This window comes from Oncorhynchus tshawytscha, linkage group LG05, assembly GCF_018296145.1.
Source record: "Oncorhynchus tshawytscha isolate Ot180627B linkage group LG05, Otsh_v2.0, whole genome shotgun sequence".
In the NCBI taxonomy this organism is placed as follows: Eukaryota; Metazoa; Chordata; class Actinopteri; order Salmoniformes; family Salmonidae; genus Oncorhynchus; species Oncorhynchus tshawytscha.
In genome coordinates this window covers 59,818,845-59,846,630 of record NC_056433.1, presented here as the reverse complement: position 1 = coordinate 59,846,630, position 27,786 = coordinate 59,818,845, and the positions used below count along the sequence as shown (strand labels likewise).

Genomic DNA, 27,786 nt, shown 5'->3' with positions numbered 1-27,786 from the left:
AACTGTGTAAATCTCTCTAGGGCAAGTTGACTTATCAATATAGTCAGTCACCTGTATTTAACCCCACAAAATGTCATGCTAATGTGGCTATCATAAAGAATTTACAAATGACATGATGATCTGGACGAGACTGCCGAATCGAGGCAATGGTAAGAATCTCTGGATTAACTATCTTTTAGCTAAATGCAGTAAGGAATCAAATTGGCTACATTTCTTTAAATGGACAATTCTGTGAACTGTCTTGTGCAAGTTTTACTTTTACACAATACCCGTTAGCAAAAGTGTCAGCTACAGATGACATTCAGGAGCTTGTAGTGATTTGTTGTTTTGCATGTCTACTTTTACGCTAATTAGCATTTCAGAATCTGAGAGTAAATAGACCCGAATATATTGATAAAAGTCCACTTGTACGAGAGAGATTTACATGGTTATCAAAACGTCACGCCAGGGTAAGCCTACACAAAACACAGCCCTTATTTTAAGTGTTTCTAAAATCCCCTATGGGAAAAATGAATGGTGGAAAAACGATTTGAAACCATTTCCCTATTTGACCGCTAGGTTTTACTGTTATCATGATACCACCACTGTGGGGCTGTATTGGAGCGCTCTAAGACCTTGTAGCAGTACTACTGACCCACATTCCATTACACTTTAAAAGGGATCTGGTTATAATAGCGATGAGTATATCCACTTAAAAAAACTAGGTCAGGAAAGAGGAATATAGTTATCAAGAAGACACAACCTCTTCCTCATACTTTCTCAAACACTCGCCAGATACATTATCACCTGTGCACAGGTAAACACCATATGTCATTTTAAGGATAATCAGGCGCCGCACTTTTTCTGGATATTCTGCACGTTTACAGTATTTCAGTGCAGTGGAATGAGTGTTATCACTGGTTGGAGACGCAGCGTGAAGAAAAATGGCAGCAAAGGGTGAGTCGCAAAATCCACGGAACTATACAGTAGGCTAGTTAGTAGTAGCATTGACAGCGTTTTTTACGAATAAACCCAGCAATATTTGTATTTACAGTCTACAGTAGTCTAAGCATGTTGTATTTGTGGTCACAACAGTAGCTATGTTTCCATTAACTTGTCCATTTATGTTGTTTGTCGACATTTAGAAAGTTTGCATAGAAACCCGATGCAACAATTGCCTGCTAAAGTGCGTTTTGATTTAATTATCTTCTGTCGATTAAAAACGTCTGGACGTAATGACGTGACACCCAAACCTACCGTGTCGAATAAAAATATATTGGTTGAACTGTTTCCATTAGCCATGTAGGCAAATTGCGCATTAATATATTGGCGACAGCCTGTATGTCCTCCAACCTATCTGTTTCATGTCTCAGGTAGCCCACGAAAGCCAGCATTTTACTGCTTTGCCATACTCTAATAATTATCATGTGCCAATGTATAGCCACGATCAGTGCCATGGTGAAACCTGCATTCCTGTAGATCTGAAATAATTATATGGTGAAATTCGCCAACTTTTGGGATTCATTAAAATTAGGACAATCATTGACCCGCTAAGAAACATTATTAGACCTTTATTCTGCATAATATATTCGAAAAATACAGTTTCCATCATTTGTCGAACGGATAAAAACGTTATCTTTAGAAAATGTCTTCTATATCTGCCGTTTCCAATACACATTTAGCAAGGATTTATTTTGCAACATTTATTTTTGTCGAATAAATCTAGGTCAATGGAAACCTGCCTAGTGTTTAATGATTGATTTGTGTGATGATTTTAGATTACCTATCAGATTATTGAAGACGTGGCAGACGGATTTGATAAATGTTGAGTGATTATGTACGCATTCTGATTATGCTACTTTTTTTATTTGACAGAAATTGGAATGCTATTGCCAGCTGTTATATTAGCAGTAAGATGGAGACAGCATGTAGTAGGAAATGTAATAGATTTCAATTCTGCAAAGTAAATAAGAAAATTAAGCCACTTTAGATTACTTTTTCTACACATCAAATCAGTTGATTTTCAGACTCAAAAACATAGGAATGGCTTCTCTCAAGTAGATACAAGATACATTTCTATAAAGTATAATCTAGGTAAAGCACATTTGTAATCACAGGACCACCATGTGGCTCTTTACATGCCATCACCTGTGGTTACATCTGGAGATAAATGTACAGTCAAGGAAGTTCAGTTAAGATGGGGTAAAATGAGGTTTACTGTAAAGGAAAACCTTTGTAATATCATGTTAACAAATATTTATTGGCAGTTCCGGAATTCATACAACTCTTTTCTTCAAAAATACAAAAAGGAAAGAACTAAACTGCACAGTAACAGACTAATTAGTAACTAGCTTGTTACAAAGTATTTTTCACAAATTGTTCAACGGATAGTTATTCTGGATTAAGGCCTATGTAAAAGAAAGCAACAGCTACCAACCCCTCTCAGGTGACTTGCTTTGATAAAGAAAAATACACTGTGCTGAATATAAAGCTACTTAGGGAAACCAATTCACTGAAATATAAACATAAACTATAATGGTAAATAGCTCCAAAGAATAGCATCTACAGTAGAGGCCTTGTATTACCATTGGTGATCTCAGCATTGGTAAATGAGACACATCCCTAGTACTTACTGTTCTGTCTGTTATACTGTGACCCTAGGGACGCCCTGCAGGCGAAAGAAATCTCAGCCGACCCCAATGGCTGCCCAACACTGTAAGTTTACATGAAAAACATGGAACAGTTTCTGTGAAAACTATATTTATCCTCATTATGCCAAGGCATTGAATGGGATTTGATTAATAGAACATTTTTATAACAGCATGGTTTGCTTCTAGTTTGTCCGTCATAAACAGTCCAGAACTTGACCCCAAAGTCACAGATTTCAAGTAAGTGACATCGCTCCTTCCTGCTGTTCAATTTATCAATCATTCAGATAAGGATGCCATTAAAGCTGGCAATCTCAGCTCCGGTCCAGGCAGAGATTGACCAAGAGGAAGATGAGAATACCTTCTCATCCATAGAGATATCATTACATTTCAATGCCTCTCACCTCTCACCAATGCTTCTCACATGTGGGAAGAAGGCTGTTGTTGTGACCACACAGTTTTATTGACATCACATGATTGAAGGTGGAGCTGTCCCTGAAATAAATAGCTTTCCCATGATCATGTATAACACAAAGCAATTCCACTGACGCAAAAAGAGCAGGAGCCCAAAAATGTTTTTGGACTAAATTGAACCTCTGGATGCTGTCCTAGTGCTCATAGATTTAAAAACTTCAACTGATTCAGCTTAACAGATGTCAGAGAGAAAGCTAATAGAACACTGTAAGTGTGTGTGCATGAGCTGACCTCTTTCCTGTGTCTTGAGATTTACAGATTTACCATGATTCAGATCACTTCTCCTCTATGACCTAAATGTAGACAGCTGTCTGAGAGCTCATTCTGACAAGTGACTGGCTCCTTTCATGGGTCATTCACTTTCAGAGCGATTGGCTGTGGTGTAATTACTGGGTCTCAATGGTACTCATCTCTCCATCTCTCCTAAGCTCCTAAACGCTACACAGTGTTCTACTGGCTCTGTTCTACTGGCTCTGTTCTACTGGCTCTGTTCTACTGGCTCTGTCCTACTGGCTCTGTCCTACTGGCTCTGTCCTACTGGCTCAGTCCTACTGGCTATGTTATAGTGGGCAGTGTGTCTGTGCTGCTGCAGTAGTAAGCCTGTGTCACTGCAGTAAAGGCTTCCTTCTTTACAGGACTATTCCTCTCACTGGCATGAAGTCACTTTACATCTCTGTACGGAATCTTACTGAGGGATTTTGAAATAGTCTATTCAATATATTCAGAGATCTGAATTAGTACCTGAATATTTTTTAAATTTTTGATAGTCTGAGTGCGGTTGCCTGTCCTCTTCGGTTGATGTAATAGCCAGGGTACCTCTTATCTGTGCTGCATAGTTCATTTTTTTGTGTATGATTTTTGTTGTTTATCATTTGACTGGAGTCCTGTGCGGCTAGGCCAGCCCTGCCACTGCCTCAGCCAATCAGTGAGGCGACTGCAGTGTGTAGCGTGAGTGTGATGATGGGAAGAGGTGGGATAGGAGGAGAGTTTAGGGACTGTGTGTGTGAGAGCGATAGAGTGTGTATGCATGTGTGTTTGGATGCAAAGAGTTGGGGGGTGGAAGATGTTTAGTTTCCCTACGTGTGATAGTCATCCCAATCTTATTAAGAGCTGCGATCTTCCTCCCTCTACTGCCTGCTGCTGCTGCTGTTGCCAGAAGGAGACAGTGTGTCGGGCTGCGCTGCTGGAAAGGCCGGAGCCAGAGATAGTCAATTATCTTCTGCGTTTGCTGTCTTTACTTCCCTCTAGTACTCTGTCTGCCAGATGAAAATGTCAGGAGAAGCAGAAACTCTATCAAACGGGTAAGAGTTATGTAGATACTGCTGCGTGGTGAAGTGATAGGTACTGACAATGTGTTGAAGTAAACAGAGAGATGCTGAGTTTGTGGTTTTGTGTGTGTGTGTGTGTGTGTCTTTGAATGTGATATACTGTCACTATTAATCATTTTTGATTTTGACTGTGATTGAAATAAGAGAGGATTTGTAATTGAGCTGTATCCAGTAAAACTGGACAGGTTTTTTAAAGATCCACCTCATTTCTTTTGTCTCATGACTTCATTGTGTTTAGGAGCAGCTTGCTTTACTGCTGTAGTGCTTTGTTTGCCTTTCTGTTACTCAGCCTCCAGTACTTTAATTCAATGGAAAATAACACTGGTGAAAGAATTCAGGAGGAAGGCAGGTAAAAGCTATGTTTTGTCACTCTATCTTTGTGTGTGTGTTTTGTGTTCAAGTTTCCCTCCAAAGAAATCAGCATCAGAGAGTTGCTGACTTCAATTCATTAATTATCTGGATGTATACTATGTACAACCTTTCAGGAAACAATAGCCTCCATTATGTGTACATTATCATGCCATTTCTCAGACCCACCTACATTATTCCCCTGTTGAGTTGATGGTTAACCGTCTTTATAAGTGTGCTATGTTCATTCAAATGGCCATAGTAGCCAATAGGCCAATGTTAAACTACATTGTCCTGCTTTAGCACTGTCTCTTGAACAAGTCTTCTTGAGTTGTCTGATTTACATCTGTACTCTCTGCTGGACAAGTTTGCTATCTTTGGTCTGATAAACAACTTAACTTGCTCTCCAACATAACAGCCAAGTCACTTGACATTTTTGATGTGCGTCAGCAGGTTTTCTTTATTCAATAAGAAATATCACATTTTATTAAAGGTGGTGTACTGATTGTAGCAACTGATTTGAAACTGGGCTTTATGGACCTTTTTAGATGGAAATACAGAAGCTACTGGAATGCATCCATCTTTCTGTATCTTTACACTGCATTACTTTTCAGGTATTGCTTATACATTTCATTATAACTAAGTGAATTGAATATGTTCATGACTGTGTGTGATACTATTAGTCCCTAGACTGTCTGTGTTGCTCTGACATTCATCACTGTGTGTTAGTGAGCAGGAAGTTACAGGCTGGTGCTGGTCATAGGTTGGATGGATGGTATGGTCATCCCCATGTCATTAGCCTGTGAATGAGTGGAAATACAGGCTTGTTGTTCCATATGATCCCTAGTGGACCCATTATAGTTTGAGCGATTTCAACCATGGTCTAGCACAGGGTTGGGCAACTGGCAGCACACCCTTTTGTAGGCCCGTGGATTCATTTAGGAAACATAGAAACTCAGTTGCGAGAACTCAATTGCGGTCTCAACTTACTGTTGAGTTAGAATAGTACTTAAGGTGCAATTTTGAAATTTGTTTGCGCATCAGCAGTTTTTCGTCTTATGTCAGTCACGGACAGTCACTCAATTAGCCCATTTCAGGATTTGTTTTTTAGATTGTTAAGTTAGTCTAGCCAGCTATCTAAACTTGTAGTTGTCATGGTCGAATTACAGAGCGTGGGGCTCCAATTGATTTTGTTCGTCATTCTCACTCAGATATCATACTAAAACCTGTAAACATTTCTCTCCACCCTATGGCAGAAGGTGTACAATTGCAGTAAATTAGCTGTAAAACTGCTAATTTGTCTCTTCGTCTCATGACAAAATTAGTAGAATTGCATGAAATGAATTATAAAATTGCTAAATCTTTTCTCCGCCCATGGCAAAATGTGTAGAACTACAGCAAACTTGCTGTATTTTTTAAATTTTAAATCTCCCCGCTGTCAAGAGCAGGGCCGCTAAAATGTTTGGTTCACAAGGTGGGGCCCCATTTGGGCACCCAAAGGGTTAAGGCCGGCTCTGACTGCATGTGTTGGTATGGATGTCGTTGAACAGACCCACGAGACACTTCTGCCCCTAATGATGAATTCAGATTTTTTTGTGGTTCCCACCCCATCAATGTTGCCCTGGTCTAGCATAAAGAAGTCCTATGTATCACTGATCTGCAGGAATGTAAAGGGATGTCAGTTAGCCGTCTTCATTGTAGAGATTCTCCTCAGTTGTGTCAGCCAGACTCCATTGTTTGGTTCAATACTTTGTGTCCATGAGCCCAATTTGCTGAGAAGACATTATGTCGACTTTGGGACTGTTACGCTTGGGGTGGTTTAGGTATGGTACAGTTTGGCAAATAGTGTGACGAACCCCCACTTTGTTGTGAACTTCAGAGGCCTCAGCCAAATCGTTGCTGTGTCTTTCTAGGTATAACTCTGGACAGCTTTCTTGGAACCTTTTTATAAAATGTTATTGTGGTCACACCGTGGCTTCAAAGGTACAGAACCTTTCTAAAATATCTGTTGTAAACAAACATAAAAAATGTTAATCAATGAAAGTACAGATGAAGTTGGAAGTTTACATACACTTAGGTTGGAGTCATTAACTCGTTTTTCAACCACTCTACAAATTTCTTGTTGACAAACTATAGTTTTGGCAAGTCGGTTAGGACATCTACTTTGTGCATGACACAAGTCATTTTTTCAACAGTTGTTTACAGAGAGATTATTTTACTTATAATTCACTGTATCACAATTCCAGTGGGTCAGACGTTTACATGCACTAAGACACGTTCTGTCTCCTAAAGATGAACGTACTTTGGTGTGAAAAGTGCAAAACAATCCCAGAACAGCAGCAAAGGACCTTGTGAAGATGCTGGAGGAAACAGGTACAAAAGTATCTATATCCACAGTAAAACTAGTCCTATATCGACTCCAAAACCGTCATAAAGCCAGACTACGGCTTGCAACTGCACATGGGGACAAAGATCGCACTTTTTGGAGAAATGTCCTCTGGTCTGAACAAAAATAGAACAGTTTGGCCATAATTACCATCATTGTGTTTGGAGGTAAAAGGGGAAGGCTTGCAAGCCGAAGAACACCATCTCAACCGTGAAGCACTGGGGTGGCAGCATCATGTTGTGGGGTTGCTTTGCTGAAGGAGGGACTGGTGCACTTCACAAAATAGATGGCATCATGGGGAAGTAACATTATGTGGAAATATTGAAGCAACATCTCAAGACATCAGTCAGGAAGTTAAAGCTTTGTCGCAAATGGGTCTTCCAAATGGACATTGACACCAAGCATACTTCCAAAATTGTGGCAAAATGCCTTAAGGACAAGAAAGTCAAGATATTGGGGTGGCCATCACAAAGCCCTGACCTCAATCCTATAGAAAATTTGTGGGCAGAACTGAAAAAGCGTGTGCGAGCAAGGAGGCCTACAAGCCTGACACTGTTACACCAGCTCTGTCAGGAAGAATGGGCCAAAATTCACCCAACTTTTTGTGGAAAGCTTGTGGAAGGCTACCCAAAACGTTTGACCCAAGTTAAACAATTTAAAGGCAATGCTACCAAATACTAATTGAGTGTATATAAACATCTGACCCACTGGGAATGTGATGAAAGAAACAAAAGCTGAAATAAATAATTCTCTCTACTATTACTCTGGCATTTCACATTCTTAAAATAAAGTGGTGATCCTAACTGGTCTAAGACAGGGAATCTTTACTAGGATTAAATGTCAGAAATTGTGAAAAACTGAGTTTAAATGTATTTAGTCAGGTGTATGTGAACTTCCGACTTCAACTGTACATAGTGCTCTATTGTTTTTAATGGAGAGGAGTCTTGACATCACCAACAGAGATTTGTTTGGATGAAGATTCTAGCTTTATATTAAAAGATGTGGTGAAACCCCACTTACTTATTTGATTAAATCACCCATTTGAAAGACCCGTAATTTGATGCAGAGCGAATGAGAAAGCAGCTCACTGAAGAAACAGTGAAAAGAATCCAATCTTGTCAGATAAGAAAAGTCTAGCGTTAGTCTGATAGCAGTAAAAGACCACTCAATAGTAGATGCAGTGAAAACCATGTACACTGAACAAAAATATAAATGCAACATGCAACAATTTCATATAAGGAAATCAGTCAATTGAAATAAATGATTTAGGCCCTAATCTATGGATTTCACATGACTGGGAATACAGATATGCATCGGTTGCTCAAAGATACCTTTAAAAAAAATGTATGGGAGTGGATCAGAGAACCAGTCAGTATCTGGTGTGACCACCATTTTCCTCATGCAGCGTGACTTCTCCTTTGCATAGAGTTGATCAGGCTGTTGATTGTGGAATGTTGTTCCACTCCTCTTCAATGGCTGTGTGAAGTTGCTGGATATTGACGGGAACTGGAACACGCCGTGGTACACTTCAATCCAGAGTATTCCAAATATGTTCAATTGGTGACATGTCTGGTGAGAATGCAGGCCATGGAAGAACCGGGACATTTTCAGCCTCCAGGAATTGTTTACAGATCCTTCCAACATGGGGCTGTGCATTATCATGCTGAAACATGAGGTGATGGCGGCAGATGAATGGCACCTCAATGGGCCTCAGGATCTCGTCACGGTATCTCTGTGCATGCAAATTGCCATCGATAAAATGCCTTTGTATTCGTTGTGTGTAGCTTATACATACCATAACCCCACCACCACCATGGGGTATTCTTCTTCACAACAGTGACATCTGCAAACCGCTCGCCTACACAACATCATATCATCTGCCCGGTACAGTTGAAACCGGGTTTACTCCGTGAAGAGCACACATCTCCAGCATGACAGTGGCCATCAAAGGTGAGCATTTTCCCACTGAAGTCGGTTACGACGCCAAACTGCAGTCATGTCAAGACCCTGGTGAAGAGGACGACCACACAGATGAGTTTGGTTGGTTGTGTGGTGCAAACCCACAGTTTGGTTGATTTGGTTGTGCAAACCCACAATTTCATCAGATGTCCAGCTGGAGTGGTTACACGTGGTCTGTGGTTGTGAGGCCGGTTGGATGTACTGCCTAAATCTCTACAACAACGTTGGATGCGGCTTATGGTAGAGAAATGAACATTCAATTATCTGGCAACAGCTCTGGTGGACATTCCTGCAGTTAGCATGCCAATTGCATGCTCCCGCAACTTGAGACATCTGTGGCATTGCGTTGTGTGACAAAATGGAACATTTTAGAATAGCCTTTTATTGTCCCCAGCACAAGGTGTACCTGTGTAATAATACCTGTGTAATCAGTTTCTTGATATACCACACCTGTCAGGTGGATGGATTATCTTGACAAAGGACAAATGGTCACTAACAGGGATGTAAACAAATATGTGCACAACATTTGAGAGAAAAAAGCTTTTTGTGCATATGGAACATTTCTGGGATCTTTTATTTCAGCTCAAGAAACATGGGACCAACACTTTACTTGTTGCGTTTATATTTTTGTTCAGTGTAAAAGCCTGCTCAGATTGGGTGGGAAAGTGAGACAATATCATGACCTACACTCCTCACAGAATGTTTGGAGGTTGTCCGTGTTCCCCTTGCCCCCCCTCCCCCACACCCCCACTAACAACAGAACAGGGGCACTGCAGCAGAGCTGCCTGGGAGAGAAAACAAGTGACGTGGCTCTTTTTAAAGATATCCGTTACTGTAGATGGAGCCAGTGAAGTGCTCCTTTGTCGTTAAAGCTGTGTCATCCTACTCTACAGGCTGCTACTCTACATAGAACTCAGACATGTCACCTAGTTGACATGAACAAACACAGGTTTTGTCCTGGGTTTCATTCATAAAATAATAGAATATATTTAGGTCCACTGGGAAGTTGGCAGTAATCAGCTTCTTTCATTCAACAATGTAAACCTAATTTATCAGAGGTAAATTATTTTCTGTTCTGTGGGGATGTCAAGAAATAAGACAGGATAATGTGTTATTCTAACATTTTGGTCCTGCACTGAGAAGCAATGGGTAGGTACTTAACTGACCTATGCTTCATCTCTCTGTCCCCTTTACCCCTTTTCTGTGTCTCAGGTCCCAGAAGTCGGACCTGTCTTTGGCCCTGGAGGACTGTATGGCAGCAATGGACCTGTTCCTGAGGAATGACTTTGATGAGGCCCTGTCCAGGCTTCGCTGCAGGTGAGAGACCTGTACCCTGGTAATGTAGTGTCCACACAGGTGGCTGGTGGTAATACACAATGTGACTGGTGCTACAGTGTACACTCTGAGCTGGTTTCATAAACATCACCACCTCTCCTGTTTGACACCCATTCAGCATTGTGTTCAAACACACCATCATCAGGTTTCTTAAATTTCCTCTGTGAATTTTCTCCTCCATTATCATGGCCTTCTCAACATTCAATCTTTTCTCTTCTTTGGCCACTCCCAAGTCCCAGTTTCTCTCCAGCTCTCCCTACTGTGTCTTCCATTTGCCATCCTTTCACTGTTTCACAACTCAATAGATGTACTTAATCCCTTTCAGTTCCCAATGTTGATATCCTGTCTTAGTTCTGAATACATGGTAGCCTAGTCTATGTATACAATTAATCTCTCCAAGTCTTGGCATATTCTGTCAGCTGTCACCCTGGGGCAAGACAAGGGGAGTGATGGTAGACTGAGTTGTGTATTGCAGAGCAAAGGTGTAGGCACTTAAACTCCCCTATGGCTTCCTTTGTTTGCTATTCCAAGAAGCCCTTTGTGAGAAAAGCCTCAAGAAATCCTCCACGTCATCAGAATCCTAGTGTGTAATATCACCTAAGGTTTGTTGAGCATAGGTTTACACAGCATTGTGTGGTAGAATAATGATAAGAGAAAATCTATGGAAGGAAAAAAACCTGTAGAGAAAGCCTGTGGTGCTGAAATAGCAATGTCTCTCTCTCTCTCCATCTCTTCTTCCCTCTCTCCCTCCTTCCCCTCCCCTCAGGCTGATGTATTGTACTGAGGCAGTAAATTGGGCCAGGTATATTCCAGAACCTCTGCAGAGCAGTGAGCACACAAAGTGGCAGGCTTTCTCCCATATACTAAACTCTTGTAATAATGTAGAGTATGTTTATACTGTGGGGTCTGCCCTTCCATGTCACAGAATGATGAACACAGCAATATAATGTATGTTTTAACGACTCATGGTGTAATCGTAACAACATACAGGAACTCAAGTCCTTTTTGTTCACCTGACCTAGAATTCCTCACAATCAAATGCTGACCATATTATCTCCCAAGAGAATTCTCTTCGGTTTTTGTCACAGCCGTGAATATCCCCCCTCAAGCCGATCCCACGACGGCCTCTCAAGGAACTTCACTGAAACCATATATCCTGAGACTGCATTTATTTATTGTAGCTGGGGATTTTAACAAAGTAAATTTGAGAACAAGGCTACCTAAATTCTATCAGCATATTGATTGTAGCACTCGTGCGGGCAATACACTGGATCACTGCTTCTCTAACTTCCGCAATGCATACAAGGCCCTCCCCCTTCCTCCCTTTGGCAAATCTGACCACGACTCCATTTTCCCCTCCCGTCCTATAGGCAGAAACTCAAACAGGATGTACCCGCGAATAGAACTATTCAACGCTGGTCTGACTAATCGGAATCCACGCTTCAAGATTGTTTTGATGACGCAGACTGGGAAATGTTCCGGGCAGCCTAATATCGAGAATAATATCGATTTATACACTGATTTGTTGAGTGAGTGCATTGGATATGTTGTACCCACTGTAATTATTTAAACCTACCCTAACCAGAAACCGTGTATAGATGGCGGCATTCGCGCTAAATTGAAAGCGGAAACCACTGCATTACACCATGGAAAGATGATTGGGAATATGGCCGAATACAAACAGTGTAGTTATTCCCTCCACAAGCCAATCAAACAAGCAAAATGACGGTTTAGGGACAAAGTGGAGTCGCAATTCAACGGCTCAGACACGAGACGTATGTGGCAGGGTCTACAGACAATCACGGACTACAAAAATTAAACTAGCCAAATCACGGACACCGACGTCTTGCTTCCAGACAAACTAAATGCCCGCTTTGCCTGCTTTGAGGATAATACAGTGCCACCGACTCGGCCCGCTACCAAGGACTGTGGGCTCTCCTCCTCCGTGGCCGATGTGAGTAAGACATTTAATTGTGTTAACCTTCACAAGGCTGGCAACCCTAGCCGCGTCCTCAGAGCATGTGCAGACCAACTGGCTGGTGTGTTTACGGACATATTCAATCTCTCCCTATCCCAGTCTGCTGTCCCCACATGCTTCAAGATGGCCACCATTGTTCCTGTACCCAAGAAGGCAAAGGTAACAGAACTAAATTACAATCGCCCCATAGCACTCATTTCTGTGATCATGAAGTGCTTTGAGAGACTAGTCAAGGATCATATCACCTCCACTTTACCTGCCACCCTAGTCCTACTTCAATTTGCATACCGCCCCTATAGGTCCACACTGCCCTATCCTATCTGGACAAGAGGCATATTTATGAAAGAATGCTGTTCATTGACTACAGCTCAGCATTCAACACCATAGTACCATCCAAGCTCATCATTAAGCTTGCCGTTGAGCCCATGGTCTCAATGGCAACTGCACCGCCCACAACCGCAAGGCTCTCCAAAGGGTGGTGCGGTCTGCCCAACGCATCAACGGGGGCAAACTACCAGCCCTCTGGGACACCTACAGCACACGATGTCACAGGATGGCCAAAAAGATCATCAAGGACAACAACCATCCAAGCCACTACCTGTTCACCCTGCTACCATCCAGAAGGCGAGGTCAGTACAGGTGCATCAAATCTGGGACTAAAAGACTGAAAAACAGCTTCCATCTCAAGGCCATCAGACTGCTGCTTGGTCATCGCTCATCCATATATTTATATGTATATATTCTTATTCCATCCCTTTACTTAGATTTGTGTGTATTAGGTAGTTGTTGTGGAATTGTTAGATTACTTAGATTGATATTAGATATTACTGCACTGTCGGAACTAGAAGCACAAGCATTTCGCTACACTCGCAATAACATCTGCTAACCATGTGTATGTGACCAATAAAATTGGATTATTTGATTAACTATACAGTACCAGTCAAAAGATTGGACACACCTACTTATTTGTTGGGGGACTGCACTTGAAGAAACGTTCAAAGTTCTTGACATTTTCTGGACTGACTGACCTTCATGTCTTAAAGTAATGATGGACTGTCATTTCTCTTTGCTTATTTGAGCCGTTCTTGCCATAATATGGACTTTGTCTTTTACCAAATAGGGCCATCTTCTGTATACCACCCCTACCTTGTCACAACAACTGATTAAATTAACTTTTAACAAGGCACACCTGTTAATTGAAGCTGACAAAGGCTTGAAAGAGGAAAAAGGCACTGCAATGACATCAAAACAGCCAGCCTCATACTTTTAATTTCACAGCTTTAGCTTTTCTGATTAGAGAGTAAAATTATGCACTGCCTTCTGCTCTCTGAAGCTACTATTTACCTGTACAAACATGCCGACTGGGCAAGGAACAGCAGCAGGCCTTACATAGTTGTCCTATCCCAATCAAGGACTTGCCAGTCCCACCTCATTCCTGACAACTATTGTGAGAGAAATTTCAAGATTGTTATAATACTGTTATTGCATCAAGTTGTTGTTTTATGCAACAGAATAGAGGGTTCATATAACTCTATTCTGTCTGTGTGAACTGAAAGTGGGCCTCTGGGAGATTTAACACTGACAGTGGATTTACAAGGGATTGGAGATAAACCTAACAAGACCGCATTCCCTTGCATGATTAGTGTATGTGTGCCTGACTGGAAGTTACCAGGAAGAGATGACTCGGGACCAGACCCTGGTTTGTACACAAGGAGACGTTTTTACATTAGATACTGTCGGGTGTGATTTATAAGTATCTTTCAACCAAATATTAACCTTGTGACCCATTCCATACATCTATTGTTTGTCATGTAGACTGAAGGGGGTGTATGTTGGCTATAAAAGACTTGGGGCTCTCAACGAATCATCTGAGGGTGATTCATCGACCAGCCATCATTATCGTAGAGCACTCAATCGATTCACTTTATATATGTGTGCTGTATTGACCTGCCCCCTTATTAATAAGTGAATAAAGATTTAGTTGAAGTATAACTCTGACTTGTGTGATACGTTTGTCTCTCCTCATTTGATAGAAAAGAAATTAACCACCACACTATATGTGAGTGTTGTACACTAGGCATGGAACTGTTGGTAGTGTATACGTCGTGAAAGGTGAGGGAGGGGCTGTCCATCTATACTGAGAAATATGTAGAGATGGAACACACATGTTCATTGAAAGGGTGTAGTGTAATCGCCTAGCCAGACTCCGTCTCATTGGCTGTCCAACATTCTTCTGTAATTTTGGTAAATAACAGGTAATATATGGCAATCTATGGTAACTTTCTTAATTTACAGTGGGGCAAAAAAAAGTATTTAGTCGGCCACCAATTGTGCAAGTTCTCCCACTTAAAAAGATGAGAGAGGCCTGTAATTTTCATCATAGGTACACTTCAACTATGACAGACAAAATGAGGAAAAAACAAATGAATTTATTTGCAAATTATGGTGGAAAATAAGTATTTGGTCACCTACAAACAAGCAAGATTTCTGGCTCTCACAGACCTGTAACTTCTTCTTTAAGAGGCTCCTCTTTCCTCCACTGGTTACCTGTATTAATGGCACCTGTTTGAACTTGTTATCAGTATAAAAGACCACAACCTCAAACAGTCACACTCCAAACTCCACTATGGCCAAGACCAAAGAGCTGTCAAAGGACACCAGAAACAAAATTGTAGACCTGCACCAGGCTGGGAAGACTGAATCTGCAATAGGTAAGCAGATTGGTTTGAAGAAATCAACTGTGGGAGCAATTGCTAGGAAATGGAAGACATACAAGACCACTGATAATCTCCCTTGATCTGGGGCTCCAAGAACGGTGAGCAAAAATCCCAAGACCACACAAGGGGACCTAGTGAATGACCTGCAGAGAGCTGGGACCAAAGTAACAAAGCCTACCATCAGTAACACACTACGCCGCCAGGGACTCAAATCCTGCAGTGCCAGACGTGTCCCCCTGCTTAAGCCAGTACATGTCCAGGCCCCTCTGAAGTTTTCTAGAGAGCATTTGGATGATCCAGAAGAAGATTGGGAGAATGTCATATGGTCAGATGAAACCAAAATATAACTTTTTGGTAAAAACTCAACTCGTCGTGTTTGGAGGACAAAAAATGCTGAGTTGCATCCAAAGAACACCATACCTACTGTGAAGCATGGGGGTGGAAACATCATGCTTTGGGGCTGTTGGACCCAAAATGGACCAGGACGACTGATCCGTGTAAAGGAAAGAATGAATGGGGCCATGTATCGTGAGATTTTGAGTGAAAACCTCCTTCCATCAGCAAGGGCATTGAAGATGAAACGTGGCTGGGTCTTTCAGCATGACAATGATCCCAAACACACCGCCCGGGCAACGAAGGAGTGGCTTCGTAAGAAGCATTTCAAGGTCCTGGAGTGGCCTAGCCAGTCTCCAGATCTCAACCCCATAGAAAATCTTTGGAGGGAGTTGAAAGTTCGTGTTGCCCAGCAACAGCCCCAAAACATCACTGCTCTAGAGGAGATCTGCATCGAGGAATGGGCCAAAATACCAGCAACAGTGTGTGAAAACCTTGTGAAGACTTACAGAAAACGTTTGACCTCTGTCATTGCCAACAAAGGGTATATAACAAAGTATTGAGATAAACTTTTGTTATTGACCAAATACTTATTTTCCACCATCATTTGCAAATAAATTTATTAAAAATCCTACAATGTGATTTTCTGGATTTTTTTTTCTCATTTTGTCTGTCATAGTTGAAGTGTACCTATGATGAAAATTACAGGCCTCTCTCATCTTTTTAAGTGGGAGAACGTGCACAATTGGTGGTTGACTAAATACTTTTTTGCCCCACTGTACCTTGGAACAACTTTCAAAATGTTTATTCATAAACCGTACCAGTCAAAAGTTTGGACACACCTGCTCATTCAAGGCTTTTTCTTTATTTGTACTATTTTCTACATTGTAGAATAATAGTGAAGACATAAACTATGAAATAACACATGGAATCATGTAGTAACCAAAAAAGTGTTTTGGTTACTACATATAAAATATATATTTTATATTTGAGATTCTTCAAAGTAGCCACTCTTTGCCTTGATGACAGCTTTGCACAGTCTTGGCATTCTCTCAACCAGCTTCACCTGGAATGCTTTTCCAACAGCCTTGAAGGAGTTCCCATATATGATAGGCACTTGTTGGCTGCTTTTCCTTCACTCTGCAGTCCAACTAATCACAAATCATCTCAATTGAGTTGAGGTCGGGTGATTATGGAGGCCAGATCATCTGATGCAGCATTCCATCACTCTCCTTTTTGGTCAAATAGACCTTACACCGCCTGGACGTGTGTTGGGTCATTGTCCTGTTGAAAAACAAATGATAGTTCCACTAAGCGCAAACCAGATGGGATGGCGTATCACTGTAGAATGCTGTGGTAACCATGCTGGTTAAGTGTGTCTTGAATTCTAAATAAATCACTGACAGTGTCACCAGCAAAGCACCATCGCACCTCCTCCTCCATGCTTCACTTGTCTATCTCCACAACAGTCAACAACAGAAGCCAGGCAGCAGGCACAAACATCCCAATTCATGGCCTGTTTTTACCATTCTGCACTTTCTCACGACTAAATATCTCTTGATTTATGTCTTCCTTTTAAATAATGTGTGTATGGTTTTTGATGTGACATACATTTGATGATAAAGTGTATATTTACACATAGTGAATGTGAGTCACACAAAAAGCAAAACTTTATTTTCGATAGGTAAGGTACCCAGGAAGACACTACTCATCTTGTGGCTAATAGACTAATGATTTTGTAAGTGATGCTTCTTTTTGTACAGAAGTCCTCTCGGTAGTCCCATGAGTTGTTTTGTGGTCAATGGCAGTCAAATGTCAGGCATGCAGACATGCAACATTCCAGTTAAGAGACTTCTGTCGCACCTGCATTGTCTCATAGCTACTTTGACTATGGTGGAACTTTCTGGGAACCAGTCAGACCAGCACTCTTGGGTGTGCATTGTCAGATCTGCAGTGTCACATTCAGCGACTTATCTTGGGCCTGTTTCCAAGGGAAAATGTTATAACTTAGGGTATTTTCACATATAGTTCTCCTTAAAACAACCAATCTCAGTCCTCTTTAAAGTGAACTCTTGGGTAAAAAAAAAAAGCAAAATAACTCTGTTCTCTTTGTATTCACACTGCCCTTGGCTTTGAATGAGGACTCAACTCTTTTGCCTATTCACTTCACCTATTTTGTGGTCTGTCCTCTTTGTATTCACATTGCTATGTTTAGAATTGTAACCAATAACTTGTTCCTACATTCTCTCAATGCACTCTGGGTTTTTACAAATGCAGGACAAGCTATTCCATCAGAATGTGTTATTCGACAGCTAGATATACGTACTTACAGTGGGGAGAACAAGTATTTGATACACTGCCGATTTTGCAGGTTTTCCTACTTACAAAGCATGTAGAGGTCTGTCATTTTTATCTTAGGTACACTTCAACTGTGAGAGACGGAATCTAAAACAAAAATCCAGAAAATCACATTGTATGATTTTAAAATAATTAATTTGCATTTTATTGCAAGACATAAGTATTTGATACATCAGAAAAGCAGAACTTAATATTTGGTACAGAAACCTTTGTTTGCAATTACAGAGATCATACGTTTCCTGTAGTTCTTGACCAGGTTTGCACACACTGCAGCAGGGATTTTGGTCCACTCCTCCATACAGACCTTCTCCAGATCCTTCAGGTTTCGGGGCTGAAAAAAACTTTCCGAATGCACTGTGTTGCACTGTTGAATGCACTGTTGAATGTCAATGACTATATACTTCAGAAAGGATTCACACCCCTTGACTTTTTCCACATTTCGTTGTGTTACAAAGTGGGATTAAAATATATATACAGTGCCTTGCGAAAGTATTCGGCCCCCTTGAACTTTGCAACCTTTTGCCACATTTCAGGCTTCAAACATAAAGATATAAAACTGTATTTTTTTGTGAAGAATCAACAACAAGTGGGACACAATCATGAAGTGGAACGACATTTATTGGATATTTCAAACTTTTTAAACAAATCAAAAACTGAAAAATTGGGCGTGCAAAATTATTCAGCCCCTTTAACTTTCAGTGCAGCAAACTCTCTCCAGAAGTTCAGTGAGGATCTCTGAATGATCCAATGTTGACCTAAATGACTAATGATGATAAATACAATCCACCTGTGTGTAATCAAATCTCCGTATAAATGCACCTGCACTGTGATAGTCTCAGAGGTCCGTTAAAAGCGCAGAGAGCATCATGAAGAACAAGGAACACACCAGGCAGGTCCGAGATACTGTTGTGAAGAAGTTTAAAGCCGGATTTGGATACAAAAAGATTTCCCAAGCTTTAAACATCCCAAGGAGCACTGTGCAAGCGATAATATTGAAATGGAAGGAGTATCAGACCACTGCAAATCTGCCAAGTCCTGGCCGTCCCTCTAAACTTTCAGCTCATACAAGGAGAAGACTGATCAGAGATGCAGCCAAGAGGCGCATGATCACTCTGGATGAACTGCAGAGATCTACAGCTGAGGTGGGAGACTCTGTCCATAGGACAACAATCAGTCGTATATTGCACAAATCTGGCCTTTATGGAAGAGTGGCAAGAAGAAAGCCATTTCTTAAAGATATCCATAAAAAGTGTTGTTTAAAGTTTGCCACAAGCCACCTAGGAGACACACCAAACATGTGGAAGAAGGTGCTCTGGTCAGATGAAACCAAAATTGAACTTTTTGGCAACAATGCAAAATGTTTTGTTTGGCGTAAAAGCAACACAGCTCATCAGCCTGAACACACCATCCCCACTGTCAAACATGGTGGTGGCAGCATCATGGTTTGGGCCTGCTTTTCTTCAGCAGGGACAGGGAAGATGGTTAAAATTGATGGGAAGATGGATGGAGCCAAATACAGGACCATTCTGGAAGAAAACCTGATGGATCTGCAAAAGACCTGAGACTGGGACGGAGATTTGTCTTCCAACAAGACAATGATCCAAAACATAAAGCAAAATCTACAATGGAATGGTTCAAAAATAAACATATCCAGGTGTTAGAATGGCCAAGTCAAAGTCCAGACCTGAATCCAATCGAGAATCTGTGGAAAGAAGAGAAAACTGTTCACAAATGCTCTCCATCCAACCTCACTGAGCTCGAGCTGTTTTGCAAGGAGGAATGGGAAAAAATGTCAGTCTCTCGATGTGCAAAACTGATAGAGACATACCCCAAGCGACTTACAGCTGTAATCGCAGCAAAAGGTGGCGCTACAAAGTATTAACTTAAGGGGGCTGAATAATTTTGCACGCCCAATTTTTCAGTTTTTGTTGTTAAAAAAGTTTGAAATATCCAATAAATGTCGTTCCACTTCATGATTGTGTCCCACTTGTTGTTGAGTCTTCACAAAAAAATACAGTTTTATATCTTTATGTTTGAAGCCTGAAATGTGACACAAGTTCGCAAAGTTCAAGGGGGCCGAATACTTTCGCAAGGCACTGTATATATTGTCAACAATCTCTCAAAATGGAAGAAAAATGTTAACAGTTGTAAAAAAATAAATAAAGCACTAATACAGTATATCTTGATTAGGTTAGTACGTCAATACATGTTAGAATCACATTTGGCAGTGATTACATCTGTGAGTCTTTCTGGGTAAACTTTGCACACCTGGATTGTACAATATTTAGATTGTACTATAATTCTTCAAGCTCTGTCAAGTTGGTTGTTGATCAACTTGACACGTCTTGCCATTGATTTTCAAGCAGACTTAAGTCAAAAATGTAACTAGGAGACTGAAGAACATTCAATGTTGTCTTGGTAAGCAACTCCAGTGTATATTTGGCCTTGTGTTTTAGGTTATTGTCCTGCTGAAAGGTAAATTTGTCTCCCAGTGTCTGTTGGAAAGCAGACTGAACCTGGTTTTATTCAAGGATTCTGCCTGTGCTTAGCTCTTTTCCATTTATTTTTATCCCAAAAAATTCCCTTGTTCTTGCATGATGCAGCCTCCCCCATGCTTGAAAATATGAAGAGTGTTAGTGATGTCATGTGTTGTGTTTGCCAAATATAACGCTTTGTATTCAGGACATATAGTTAATTTCTTTGTCACATTGTTTGTTGTTTTACTTTTGTGCCTGGCATGTTTTGGAATATTTTTTATTCTGTACAGGATTCCTTCTTTTCACTCTGTCAAATAGGTTAGTATTGTGGAGTAACTACAATGTTGTTGATCCATCCTCAGTTTTCTCCTATCACAGCCATTAAACTCTGTAACTGTTTTAATGTCACCATTGGTCTCCTGGTGAAATCCCTGAGCAGTTTCCTTCCTCTCCGACAACTGAGTTAGGAAGGACATCTGTATCTTTGTAGTGACTGGGTGTATTGATACACCATCCAATGTGTCATTAATAACTTCACCATGCTCAAAGGGATATTCAATGTCTGTTTTTTATTTTTACCCATCTACCAATAGGTGCTCTTCTTTGCGAGGCATTGGAAAACCGCCCTTGTCTCGACTGAGGGACCTTACAGACAATTGTATGTGTGGGGTACAGAGATGAGGTAGTCATTCAAAAATCATGTTAAACACTATTTCACACAGAGTGAGTCAATGCAACTTTTTATCAAATCAAGCTTTATTTATATAGCACTTTTTGGATGCAATGTGCTTCATAGGAAAAAACATTAAAAAACAAAAATAATAACTGAAATATTTACTACACAACAAATAAGAGGTTAAAAACAAAAGAGTAACAATAAAAACTGAAAGACTCAAAAAGGTGTAACTTGTTAAGCACATTTTTATTTCTGAACTTATTTAGGCTTGCCATATCAAAGGGGTTGAATACTTTTTCAGCTTTTAATTTTTCATTAATTTGTAAAAATTTCAACAAACAAAATTCTAATTTTACAATATGGGGTATTGTGTGTATGCCAGTGATAAAATCAGGCTGTAACACAACAAAATGTGGAAAAAGTCAAGGGGTGTGAATACTTTCTGAAGGCACTATACTTGTGCTCCTCCTCTTTTCAAGACGTGCAAAGGAATATTTTTTGTTGAGTCATCTGATTGCATTTTGAGGAGGCAACAATAGCTGCTAAAAATAGAGCTGAGTATTTCTGTGCTGTCTTTTTTTCCCCCTTCCTAGAACCAAAGACAGCATGTACCATGCACTCACATACGCCACCATACTGGAGATGCAGGCCATGATGACCTTTGACCCGGAGAACATCCTGGCAGCTGGTAACACCATGAAGGAGGCTCAGGCAGTGTGTCAGCGGTAAGGCTCATTTGTAAAGGATCCACATTCAAAGAGCAGGAAAATGTCTCCGCACCCTTCCAGTTAGATGCACATTTCTTTAATAGTGGGACAGATGAGGCCACACAGTGAGCCAGTGGTAATTACAGACACCTATGGTAATCTAAAGTACCACTAGATGTCATAATATCAGAAATACAGTACAAATACTATAAAATATTCTACATGTATTTCTACTAGAACAAAATCCATGTACAAATAAAACATTTGGTGTTCGTATAAGGAACCCATACTTGCAAAAAGAGATTAATACAGCCGAAAAGAGGCATTAAAAAATGGGTCCACATAAAATATATCGATTTTCATTGTTATTTTTATTTATTAATAAATTCAAAAACAAAGGTTTTGACTTGGTGGTAAGGCTCCCTTATCAGATCTATTCAATCATGAAGAGAGGAACTATATGATCCGATCAAGTGAAACCACTTTGTGAATTGTGTAACACGTGTTTTTAACCAAGTAAGTCTCATTTAACTCATTTAATTATGAACAACAACAATATACAGAGGAAATCCATTTGGCTCTTGATAAACCTGGCCATTCCACTGGTGAGGGCCTCTGGCTATTTTGGGAGATGTCCATCCTGGTCTGTGGTGGCTGGTGAGCTCCATGTTCTGTGAGATAATCACAGAGTAGATATCACCCAGGTTCTATCAGATCTTGCTGACTGGGGGAGTGTGAGTGGCCTGTAACAGTGAGCTCTGGAGTCAGTGTGTGAAATGTCCTGTACGGACGCGCCTTTCCAAAGGCTGGAACACACACACAAACTCCCGGACTGGGGGGGGGGCATGACACAGCCATCTGCCTGGCTACAAGGCCCAGGACCCTGTGTTAACCTGGGAGACGCTCTACATCTTACCAACATAAGCCATGGAATGTGGCTGGGCCACACTGATTTGCATGAAATGTAGATATCTATGCAAATACAACTTTTACAGGAGCTTTAATGTTTTCCCATGGATCACAGTAAACCACTCATTATACTTGTGTATCTCCCTTAACCCATGTAATTCGTCTAATTCTGAAACCTGATTTTAGTTAGAAATACTGTCTGTCAATGTCTGTCTGAATGTGGTTACTACATATCACCGTTTTTCAATATCCAAGCACAGGAATGTGTTGAATTCCCAGATTCTTAGCTCACACATCCACAGACTGGTGTTGAGTTGTTGTGAACAAACACTGCTATATCTGTCTCATCAAACACTGTAATGTGGCATGTTGGATTTGGTGCGTAATAAAGTGTATTCTCTCCCAGGTTCCGCAAGAAGACAACCTTTAGCAACAGAAACTCCACAGAAGGTTAGTATAGTTAAAACATACTTACTTCAGTACATTCCACTTAGACATAGACATATTATTTTATCACAGGCCTCTTATCTTATCACTCATTTCACGAGTGTAAATTGAACAAAGTTTTTTATAGCTGTGTATTCCTAAGTAAATAAAACACAGCTGCTGTGATACTGGAGAATATACTCTGTTTTTGAGTGATTTTAATGTATTACTCCATTGCTTCAAGCCATGATGGTTGTTCACTAGTTGTTCAGTAGTTGAGAATACAGTTTAAAATGTGTTTCTTGTCTGTGGGTTTATTGTGCAGCCTCCTGCTGATGTAGTGGTTTCAGTATGTCAGAAGATAATTGTGCTGTCATTTTCACCTCAGAGGAACTCCATGCTGAAGTCTGCTATGCAGAATGTCTCCTGCAGAGGGCAGCACTCACCTTCCTTCAGGTAACCCACTGCTACCACAACATCAGTAACACACACCCACACACTCTTTATCTCGCTGAGGCACTGATACAGATTTAAAAGTTGAATGTGCATTTATGATATTGTTCTTTGTATCCTTAAACGTTTTCTTTCCCCCTGTTTTTGTAGGATGAAAACATGGTCAGTTTCATCAAGGGAGGAATTAAAGTGAGGAATAGCTACCAGACATATAAGTAAGTACTCTTGATGTAGTGCATGGGCCTTATAGTGCATTCCCCTTATGTCTCAACTCATACTATAGTAAAGAATGTATATCTGTATTTCAGAGAGCTTCATACGGTCCTCCAGTCCTCAAGCTACATCCATGGTGACAATCATGGGCATTTTGAAGGCGGGGTCAAGCTTGGAGTGGGATCCTTCAACCTGGTGAGGGAAATGCTTCATGTTACAAACGTTTGTGGTCCAGTTTTCTGGGCTAGTAGACTGTATAGAAGGACATTTTGGGGTGTTATGGCAATAGCTACTCTGTGTAACTCAAAGCATGGTCCTGATTGGTACAATATGTAATTGTGTCTGGCTCATCTTCTCACTCTTCCACTCCTGTGTTCTTGGGTTTTGTACAGATGATCTCCATGCTGCCCACTCGGACCCTTAGGTTGCTGGAATTTGTGGGTTTCTCTGGAAACAAGGTAGATCTCCTACTGTTAGGCAGGTGGCCCTGAGATGATGTGTGAGATGCTGGACTAGACTGGGCTGGACTGGGCAGGTTTAAGCTAAGCCCCCTGTGTCCTGTGTTGTGTGTGTCTGCAGGAGTTTGGCTTGCAGCAGCTGACGGAAGGCGCAGCAGGGCAGACGTTCAGGTCCTTCCTGTGTAATATGCTGCTGCTCTGCTACCACACCTTCATGAGCTTCATCCTGGGTGAGAGAAAGACTGATGTTTTCACACATCAAATGTTACCACACTGACCTTTTCAACTGCCAAAACAAGCTCTATACTGTAGCCTAGCCACATTCTGGTTGGTGGTCACCTCTACAGGAAAGGAAAACCCTGGTCATATCTTGCAGAAATGTCTTAAACTAACATGAAATAACATTGTATATTTTTCTCCTCGCGGCTTCCAGGCACTGGGGAAGCGGATGTGGAGGATGCAGAGAAACTCCTTCAGCCATATCTCAAACGGTATCCTAAGGTCAGTGAGAACATTGTAGCATGTACACTGAGTATACAAAACATTAAGAACACCTGCTCTTTCCATGATATAGACTGACCAGGTGAATCCAGGCAAAAGCTATGATCCCTTATTGATGTCACTTGTTAAATCCACTTCAATTCATATAGGTGAAGGGGAGGAGGCAGGTTAAAGAAGGATTTTTAAGCCTTGAGACATGGATTGTGCCATTCAGAGGGTGAATGGGCAAGACAAAATATGTAAGTCCCTTTGAATGGGGTATGGTGGTATGTGCCAGGTACACTTTTTGTGTCAGGAACTGCAACACTGCTCGGTTTTTCACGCTCAACAGTTTGTATCAACAATGTTCCGAATGTTTGGTATACTCAGTGTACAGTTAAAATATATTCCAGTTGTATTGATTTTGTGAAACTACTCTGAATTATTTAGTGCATAGGCCTGACACACACACTGTCCCATCAAAACAGTTCATAGTGTGTTGTTTTTAGGGATCCATCTTCTTGTTCTTCGCTGGTCGAATTGAGGTTATCAAAGGAAACCTGGATGCTGTGAGTGTGGATCAATGATTCTGACTACTACCAAAATGATTTTGTATTTAGACTCCAAATCTGGCCAGCTGTCACGTGTGTGTGTGTGTGTGTGTGTGTGTGTGTGTGTGTGTGTGTGTGTGTGTGTGTGTGTGTGTGTGTGTGTGTGTGTGTGTGTGTGTGTGTGTGTGTGTGTGTGTAACAGGCTATAGTGCGCTTTGAGGAGTGCTGTGAAGCTCAGCAGCAGTGGAATCAGTTCCATCACATGTGCTACTGGGAACTGATGTGGTGTTTCACATACAAGAGACATTGGAAGATGGCCTACTTCTATGCTGATCTGCTCAGCAAAGAGAATGCATGGTCCAAGGTGGGACATTCTGGAGTAATTGTATTTGTGCATATCAGTTCAATATAGTGCAGTATGAAGGACATCTGTTTCAGTACAGTAATGGTTGCATTATTTTGCTGGTAAATGCGATATAGATTTGTTTGTTTAACAGCTTTTAATGTATTCCGCTTAGCCTTTAGAGGGACAAATCTATGTTGATGCTTACAGAGTTGCGGTAGTAAAACATGCACATTTCCCTCCAGGCAACATATGCGTATATGAAAGGTGCCTACCTTAGCATGCTGACCAGGGAGGAATGCCAACCATTCAGGGAGAACGAGGTAGCGCTATTCAGGTAGGTCACTGCAACAAAGACAATGCTATTTCTCTGTAAACAAATGAACAACAGACTTTCAGCATGCTTATAGAGAAGGGCGCTCAACAAATGACTGATGATTGGTTGAAAGAAATTGATAATAAGAAGATTGTGGGAGCTGTACTGTTAGATTTCAGTACAGTCTGATAGTATTGACCATAACCTTTTGTTGAAAAAAACGTATGTGTTATGGCTTTTCAATCTCTGCCAAATCGTAGATTCTGAGCTATCTACTATAACTCAAAGGGTTTTCTTTAATGGGAGCTTATCTAATGTCAAATATGTAAAGTGTGGTGTGCAGCAGGGCAGCTTTCTAGGCCCTCTACTCTTCTATTTTTACCAATGTAGAAGGCATTCGGAAAGTATTCAGACCCCTTGACTTTTTCCACATTTTGTTATGTTACAGCCTTATTCTACAATTGATACCCTATGATAACAAAGCAAAAAAAGGTTTTAATAAATGTTCACAAAAAAACAGATACCTTATTTACATAAGTACTCAGACCCTTTGCTATGACATTCAAAATTGAGCTCAGGTAAATCCTGTTTCCATTGATTATCCTTGAGATGTTTCTACAACTTCATTGGAGTCCACCTGTAGTAAATTCAATTGATTGGACATGATTTGGAAAGGCACACACCTGTCTATATAAGGTCCCACAGTTGACAGTGCATGTCAGAGCAAAAGGAATTGAAGGAATTGTGCGCTGAGCTCCGAGACAGGATTGTGTCGAGGCAAAGAATCAATCAATCAGATTTATTTATAAAGCCCTTCTTACATCAGCTGATGTCACAAAGTACTGTACAGAAACCCTGCCTAAAACCCCCAAACAAGCAATGCAGGTGTAGAAGCGCGGTGGCTAGGAAAAACTCCCTTGAAAGGCCAGAACCTAGGAAGAAACCTAGAGAGGAACCAGGCTATGAGGGGTGGCCAGTCCTCTTCTGGCTGTGCCGGGTGGAGATTATAACAGAACATGGCCAAGATGTTCAAGTGTTCACAGATGACCAACAGGGTCAAATAATAATAATATTCACAGTGGTTGTCAAGGGTGCAACAGGTCAGTACCTGAGGTGTAAATGTCAGTTGGCTTTTCATAACCAATCATTCAGAGTATCTCTACCACTCCTGCTGTATCTAGAGAGTTGAAAACAGCATGTCTGGGACAGGTAGCACGTCCGGTGAACAGGTCAGAGTTCTATAGCCGCAGGCAGAACAATTGAAACTGGAGCAGCAGCATGGCCAGGTGGACAGCAAGGAGTCATCAGGCCAGGTAGTCCTGAGGCATGGTCTTAGGCCTAAAGTCCTCCGAGAGAAAGAAAGAGAGAGAAAGAGAGTGAGAATTAGAGAGAGCATACTTAAATCCACACAGGACACCGGATAAGACAGGAGAAATACTCCAGATATAACAGACTGACCCTAGCCCCCCGACACATAAACTACTGCAGCAGAAATGGGGAAGAGTACCAAAACATTTCTGCAGCATTGAAGGTCCCTAAGAACACAGTGGCCTCCATCATTCTGAAATGGAAGAAGTTTGGAACCACCAAGACTCCTCCTGGAGCTGGCCACCTGGCCAAACTGTGCAATCGGGGGAGAGGGGCCTTGGTCAGAGAGGTCACCAAGAATCTGATGGTCACTCTGACAAAGCTCCAGAGTTCCTCTGTGGAGATGGGATAACCTTCCAGAAGGACAACCATCGCCTGCAGCACACCACCAATCAGGCCTTTATGGTAGAATGACCAGATGGAAGCCATTCCTCAGTAAAAGGCACATGACAGCCCTCTTGAAGTTTGCCAAAATAGAGAAACCCAGATTATCTGGTCTGATGAAACCAAGATTGAATTCTTTGGCCTGAATGCCAAGTGTCACGTCTGGAGGAAACCTGGCACCA

The 27,786-nt window shown here is 41.2% G+C and overlaps 1 protein-coding gene across 8 annotated transcripts in view; it reads left to right on the top strand.

Moving 5' to 3' along the window:
- The first annotated feature begins 597 nt into the window (after window positions 1–597).
- Window positions 598–27,786, top strand: part of ttc39a (tetratricopeptide repeat domain 39A) — a 37,025-nt gene continuing 9,836 nt past the window's right edge. The window contains exons 1-16 of one of the 8 annotated variants that reach the window (XM_042322168.1): window positions 3,172–3,308; window positions 4,258–4,402; window positions 4,719–4,778; window positions 5,326–5,391; window positions 10,335–10,439; window positions 21,590–21,721; window positions 23,019–23,062; window positions 23,427–23,494; window positions 23,642–23,706; window positions 23,800–23,899; window positions 24,097–24,162; window positions 24,284–24,392; window positions 24,596–24,663; window positions 25,152–25,211; window positions 25,396–25,557; window positions 25,782–25,873. In XM_042322168.1, the coding sequence (XP_042178102.1) occupies window positions 4,365–4,402; window positions 4,719–4,778; window positions 5,326–5,391; window positions 10,335–10,439; window positions 21,590–21,721; window positions 23,019–23,062; window positions 23,427–23,494; window positions 23,642–23,706; window positions 23,800–23,899; window positions 24,097–24,162; window positions 24,284–24,392; window positions 24,596–24,663; window positions 25,152–25,211; window positions 25,396–25,557; window positions 25,782–25,873 (1,235 nt within the window). In that variant the 5' untranslated portion in view covers window positions 3,172–3,308; window positions 4,258–4,364. Of the gene's footprint in view, window positions 937–2,640; window positions 2,695–2,816; window positions 2,868–3,160; window positions 3,309–4,079; window positions 4,403–4,718; window positions 4,779–5,325; window positions 5,392–6,273; window positions 6,279–10,334; window positions 10,440–21,589; window positions 21,722–23,018; window positions 23,063–23,426; window positions 23,495–23,641; window positions 23,707–23,799; window positions 23,900–24,096; window positions 24,163–24,283; window positions 24,393–24,595; window positions 24,664–25,151; window positions 25,212–25,395; window positions 25,558–25,781; window positions 25,874–27,786 lie in introns of those variants that run through there. The other 7 variants (XM_042322169.1, XM_024421618.2, XM_024421622.2 and 4 more) reach the window with 7 other exon arrangements.